The following is a 6,526-nucleotide window of genomic DNA, read 5'->3' as shown; positions in this document are numbered from 1 at the left end:
TCATGATGAGCTAGATGCTCTTAAGACTTAGCTCAAGAAGAGCTTTGAGATGAAAGATCTGGGACAGGCCGCTCACATACTTGGTATGCGCATTACACACGACAAGCATCAGGGACTCCTCTACTTATGACAGAGGAAGTACATTCATAAAGTCCTTAAGCGCTTCCGCATGCAAGAACTAATATTTTAAAGGACTGTGATCGACCAGCTGGATAGTCTAGTTATGACTGCTCCTGTACTTGCCATAAGCAACACACTTTTATTCTTGCCAATGAGATTGTAATTGTAGTAACATATGAGAAAGCCTTTTCAACTCCCTAGTGTGCCACTACCGATGTAGAGCCCAAATTTTGCATTGATGATTTGGTTGTCGACAATTTATTGTTTTGTTGTTAAGGTACTACTAGGTATTGTTTTGAACTTGTGTTAGGCAGCTGAAGCATCTTGGTCCGTATTGATGCAACACTATTCCAATGCTCAATTGGTACTATAGCTATTGTGAATAATATTGGGTTATCTTTTATAAATGAAAATTTTTGGATAATCATCTTTATTAATTGGTGGTCCAATCTGATGTGAGTAAATTTCTTTGTATATACTCAAGGACGTACATTTCAAGGTCTTCCTCATTTATGTCGAAATTGCAAAGTTCGCACTCTATGTAGAACGATTATGTTGTATTTTTTTCATCCCTTATCGACTTGTTCTTGGTTTTGAACGTTACTCACTACAATAATGCATTTTTTGAAAAACCTTCAATTTGCATAACATATAGACCCAATACCAACGTTTAAAGCAAAATTATTCATGGAAAAAGTTGCCCCCATCCCCATCATGTGTGCACAATGTTGTTGTTACAAAGGTGACTTAAGAGTTCTGATTAGCACACACTTAGCCTACTCATTCGCAATCAATTATTGCTCACAATGGTGAAGTTACCGGGCTATGGTGTGGTGTACAAGCACCACTTGCATGACTTTCACCAAGTCAAAACCTACATCAAAAGGCAAAAATGAATTATCTTGTTCATTGCTCATATAATTTTCACAAGTCAAGCATCTCACATAGAAGGCAAGAATGAATATAAATTTAAAGCTGCTGTTGTACAAGAACACTTCAAATGCTTCACATACCAAGCCATTTTCCATTGTGTACATCAAGCCTTTAGTGGCTCTACAAATATGGTGCTCGAGTTACATAAGAACTTTGATTTGATATCAAGCCAAAAGTGCAGCACATGTATAGCTGCCAGCAAATTGTTTTACATACAAAGCCATATTCCATTGTGTACATAAAGCTTTTAAGTTGGTAGCTCTGCAAATATGGCACTAGAGGTACAAAATAACTTTGAATTGATATCAAGCCAAAAGTGCAGCACATATAATTGCTGCCACGGATATACACAAATGATTGTAATTTTTACACTGTACGCAACTGAATAGTGCCCACAAAGGTACAATGCCCAAGTATGTTCATTTGCATTGACCTTACAGGAGCTTTACAGACTGGAAAGAAGCCACATTTTCACATGCCTCGTGCAAGACGTGAAAGAGAAACTACCTTCACAAAAAGAGCCAAGCCTCATCATCACTTTGACTCTTATCTGAGTGACTTCCATAACCAGTATGTTCAGTTTCTGGCAAAGGCAAACTCATCCTCTTGAATGCAGCATGAGAGGGCCCATTTGAATCACAAAAAACCCCACTCCTGCATTCCAGATCCTCTTCTGCATTATCAGCCTCATAAAATGGATCTCTATGTGCACAAGAATCCACTGTGTGAATGTGTGGATCCACTCTGTGTGTATAATGACCAACCTCCTCTAAGCCCCTGAATGGCCTTATCATGCCCGAGAGATCCAACTCTGACAAGTTAAGAGAGAGATTTTGTGTGCTTGAATCATTTACATGCAATGGACTGGAATAGAGCGAGAAACCAAAAATCTCTTTAGAACCAGAAGAAAGTGACTGATCAAGAATAGCATCAGAAGCTGAAGATAGTAAGGAGGCTTCACTGGAGTGCTCAGAAATATTAGACCTTGAAGAATCATGCAGATTGATACCTTGATGACAGTCAAGTTCTATGTCCCTAGATTCTGTTAAAATTGGATCATGCATACTCTCCCCTGGCTCTTGGCTTGACGACTCTGTTACTATTGTTTTGTCCAAGCAATGCATATGATCCTGGGCCTGTTCCAGGACTTGGCGTGAAGATACAGACAACTGGTCATGCATATGATCTTGGCCGCATTCTGGAACTTGGCTTGACAACACAGATGACCGACCTGACCTTCTGAAGCTGTAAGGCCCCTCTGGATGTACTGCCAAAGAACTGGCTGTGCTAATGGAGGACCATATTCCCTCTTCAACCTGCTTCTTGAATGCTTCAATATCCTCGCAAAGGACACACATTTCACCCCTGGAGAAAAAGCACACTTAAAATGAAAGAATGAAAAAAACACAAGAAATGAAGTCAACGCTCAATAACAAATGCTGATATAAACACATCCAAATTTAGGAGAGATCAAGCAGTAAACCGCAATGGCCAATGTAAACACATCCAAATTATGCAAATTATGATGTAAAAGAAAGAATCTTACTGCAAAGAATCCACGACACTTCCATTGGCAATAAGATACTCTCTCAGCTGTATGGAAGAAAAAGCTCATCAGAAAGAGATTGAAAAGGTGCTGCCCTGCATGTTGTTTTCAAATTAAGTAAAACACTTACCTGTGTGCAACAATCTGCTTCCTTATCAAGTTTCTTTGATTCTTCAACTAGTTTAGAAAGCTCAGCTTCTTCCATTGCTAACATGTTCTTTGCATCTTCCTCCTTCAGTTTCTTTTCCAGTTCCGCCTTCTCCCTTTCTTTCAAAGCCATGTCTAGACGTTCTTGAAAAATAATGTGTATCTGCAACAATAACATTATCACAAATGGCCCTTCAAATGGTACTGCACAAATGGGATGCAGCAATTACAGTAAGGAAACTCAGCAAAACCTCACTAACAAATGAGGCTGAAGCTATGACATGCTACATTTAGTATGATGAAAACAACTACCAGCAACCCAAAAGGGACCAATCCAAGTTGAAAACTGAGTAAAAACAAGGCAGCCACTGCTTACTTCACAAAGTTTAGCAAAAGCTTCCTCTTTTTGTCGTTTCACTTGCTCTAGACGCACCCTCAACTCACGAGCTTCTGAGGCCAAAACAGCTCTCTCTCCATAAATTTCCCCTGCTCGCTGTAGAAGCACAAAGATGTCACGTAGACCATTCATGACACTGCAACAAGGAAAAAGTGGCACACATTATTACCACTAGATTATTTTCTTGTGTCTCCTTTATCTGTCTTTGCAATTCCTGTGTCTTCACAGCTAGCTCTTTGCCTGCTTTATCAGCTTCAGCTCTGGCCTCTTCAGCAGCCACATTTTCCAACTCCGTCTTGGACCGCAAACTTCTTATCGCATCAATTAGCATTAATACAGACTCCTGCCAACCAGTGCATGAAGAATAAGGTATGCTTTCTCACCATAAAGGATAAACAAAATGGTTTATAAGTAAATCAAGCAGGAACCAAGGATACAGCACAGCTAGATCCCTAATAGCAACTCATAATGCGTTGCTTTTGTTCCTCTTAATTGTTGCAACGTGGGCAATATACTTTGCATTTATTTCATTGATTCCGTTAGTCTAAGTGAGGTTCTCAGCGTCAAGTTCCCAGCTCTTTCATGCCTTGTGCAAACTGCTCTGTTTTGCTTTTATCTTTTCCTATCATTTTCATGGCTTCTGATGGAAAGTCAATCATTCTGAACAAGGCATGAAGAAGATAGGGACTCTCAAAGCAAACCTGTTGGCAGATTTTGGCAATCACTCTCAAAACTCAATTAGAAATAACAGAATCAACTGATATCAGATGCATACTCATGGTTCTAACAATCACCTCTATGCTCCATTCTTCACAAACAAAGGAGAGCATAACCCACCTTATTGGCTCTAGCTTCTTTTACACAGTCCTCAAGTGCTGCCACAGACACACTGCTCTCACTGCAGCTGCTGATGTCTAGAGCATCAGTATGATCACAAAAACCATGAGACACATACTCATCTTCAGAAACATGTCCACAGAAAAGCTGCTCTAATGATGATGCCTCTACAGCACTGAAATTATCATCAATAAAGCCTTCATGCTCAGCTGTTCCAAGGTCAACTATGGGCTCCTCTTCAAAACCTGGATGGACATCTCAGAAGTTAACAGTTGACAAAATTATTTGAAGTTTATACTTGCTCTTTGCAAACTGACATTAAGAGTTGATACATCCACCTACATAGCATGTAGATCACAGAAGTTGCTTCAAACGAACCTGAATGCATCATTGGACCACCTTCCTTGTGAGCATCCTTCGAAATGACACCTGAGTATGTGGTCAAGCTCTGACCATCCTCAAGCTGACCAACACCCTCACTCTGCCACTGGTCGATGAGCTCATTGCCATCTGCATTCAAACCAGTATTACCATCATTATTTCTAGTGCCATCTTATTTAACCTCCCTTGTAGAACCCTAACCTTTTATTCAAAACCTTAGCAGCTAACCTGAGTAGAGGCAGTCACTTTGCCCAGCCATGTCAACTCTAGATTGGCTGACCTGTGTAGTGCACGTCAATTTTGATGCACTGTCTGCCCAAGTATCACTCTCGACAGTTCTGGCTTGATCAATACTAAGATAAGCCAACAGTTCTCGAGCTTCCCTTTCAACTTGAATATCATAAGAAAGCTCAAAAGCTTTTGACTTCCTTGCTGTCGTAATCTCACTTTCATTTGCAGCTTCCAGCAAAAAATTAGTTGCGGATTTCAAATCATCACCGTGCTCAAGTATTGTGGCTTTCACAAGACGGGTATCAATCTGCCAAAGAAACCAAGGAAACATGTGAAATATGTGTATTACTGGGGACAGCCTCAACTATGACATGTTTCCATAGAGCACCTAAATTATGAAATTTGCAGAGCCTGTAGCATGAGCGATTAATTACAAGAAATTTGATCCAATATCACCTGTGGAAACGCTGCACAAAGAAACTCCAAGGGTGACTTCGACAAATATACATCAGAGCATTCCATAACTTACGAGGCTTGACAGCGCTGCCCTGCACAGGTGCCACAAACCAAAAGGATTGGATTAAGCTCAGGTGGTTGGAAAAAGGGCTCTCTCTTTTTCCTGAAGGTTGTTGAATGAACAGATATTAGGTATGGGCATCTATTTCTCTCTTGTTCCCGAAAGTTGTTGAATTGACAACTATTGGATGTACGTAGGGCCTTCAGGCCAGGAAGGAAAGCTATAGCGAAAAGGAAGGATACACAGACAAGCACAATCTCTGTGTGTGTGTGTGTGTGTGTGTGTGTGTGTGTGTGTGTGTGAACCTTACTGCTCCATTGAATCCATGACTTCTGTGATTCACGACGTCGAATCAATAGGAAGGTGTTCATCGATCAGACATGGAAACGCAGACAGAAGCAAGAAGCAACAAAGGATCGGCTCGCGTTTTGATTACCTGAGAATAATCGAAGAGCTGAGCCAAAATCAATGGCGGTCGTAAATCGCATTCAGGGAAGAAAAGACTACCGAAAGTCGGAGCGCAAAAAACAGGACCATTGGCAAAGAATCGACTCCCGCGGCGCCACAAGCACGCCCTTAAAAATAACACAGCGACTTATGAGAATTTTTATATCGTACGAAAATCCCCACCTTAATTAGCCTTTTTCATTATTAATCATTCATCGTTATGCTTTTGCTAAGGTTTAACATTATTTGAGTTGCATTTTTACTCAATGGTCTTTAGATGCAATTTGATTTTGTATTGATTGAATATCAAGGCTTACATCGAGCCTTGTTGTAGATAAAGGGTGCCCAAACCCTTGACCGCACATTTACTTACAAGTGATATCTCATTACAACATTCGTCTCGGTGACCAACCAAGTGGAGTCATAATCAACTTCTCACATCATATACCATACAAGGTGCCGCATCACTACATACAAGAACGGAACTCGCAACCTTGGGTTTATTACACCATTTTGCTACCACTTGAGCTACCGGTTCTTGACGAGTTAATGGTTTTTGTATTTGCCACCACAATTGTATTTCACTATAACATAAATTGCATGTTTAACTTGGAGGTTTTTGTATTTCTTACTAGATTTTTCTCGGTGCACAAATTTTAAAAAATACTAGGGTAAAAGGTCCAAATATGGTTCTCAATATTTCGCACACACTTGAAAAAAAATATAGCTGTCGAAGTAGCACACCTTCGAACAAGTAACTTGATAGCTTTCAGCAAATCATTAAGCAGCACCTAAGCAAGATTCCTAGCATATTCCATTTTTTGCAACATTACTAGACTTAAGGTGTTTCCTCTTCTACACTCATTTCACAACCCTAGTTGTATTGGTGATGGAATAGGAACCATATCTTACTCTCTCCAGAAAATATACTAAGTGCAATATTTATAACATAATGAACTTTTTGTCACAG

General features: G+C 40.1%; 1 protein-coding gene across 2 annotated transcripts; it reads right to left on the bottom strand.

Moving 5' to 3' along the window:
• Positions 1-1,101: 1,101 nt before the first annotated feature.
• Positions 1,102-5,697, bottom strand: LOC148010704 (uncharacterized). Of its 2 annotated transcripts, none has more exons than XM_087671954.1 (10): positions 5,546-5,697; positions 5,049-5,140; positions 4,590-4,899; positions 4,359-4,490; positions 3,981-4,225; positions 3,313-3,486; positions 3,123-3,239; positions 2,730-2,909; positions 2,600-2,646; positions 1,102-2,418 (listed from the first exon to the last, which is right to left on the bottom strand). In XM_087671954.1, the coding sequence occupies exons 2-10, from the start codon at positions 5,112-5,114 to the stop codon at positions 1,563-1,565; spliced, it is 2,127 nt and encodes a 708-aa protein (XP_087528080.1). In that variant the 5' UTR covers positions 5,115-5,140; positions 5,546-5,697; the 3' UTR covers positions 1,102-1,562. The 2 variants fall into 2 exon arrangements, with proteins under 2 accessions (XP_087528080.1, XP_087528081.1); XM_087671955.1 differs by having other exon boundaries at positions 5,420-5,550.
• Positions 5,698-6,526: the final 829 nt, after the last annotated feature.

This window comes from Lygodium microphyllum, chromosome 29 (genome assembly GCF_053477565.2).
Source record: "Lygodium microphyllum isolate KBCC chromosome 29, Lygodium_microphyllum_v1.1.10, whole genome shotgun sequence".
Taxonomy (NCBI): domain Eukaryota; kingdom Viridiplantae; phylum Streptophyta; class Polypodiopsida; order Schizaeales; family Lygodiaceae; genus Lygodium; species Lygodium microphyllum.
Note: the sequence above shows the minus strand (reverse complement) of the source record. Positions and strands in the feature narration are given on the sequence as shown.

What these genes read in the sequence shown, in the direction of transcription:
- LOC148010704 (XM_087671954.1), bottom strand. Translation starts at nt 5,114, where the DNA reads ATGGAATGCTCTGATGTATATTTGTCGAAGTCACCCTTGGAGTTTCTT. An exon ending in AAGCAGATTGTTGCACACAG is followed by an intron (nt 2,647 to 2,729) that starts GTAAGTGTTTTA and finishes TCTTCCATACAG; the next exon opens with CTGAGAGAGTATCTTATTGC. An exon ending in AGTGTCGTGGATTCTTTGCA is followed by an intron (nt 2,419 to 2,599) that starts GTAAGATTCTTT and finishes CTTTTTCTCCAG; the next exon opens with GGGTGAAATGTGTGTCCTTT.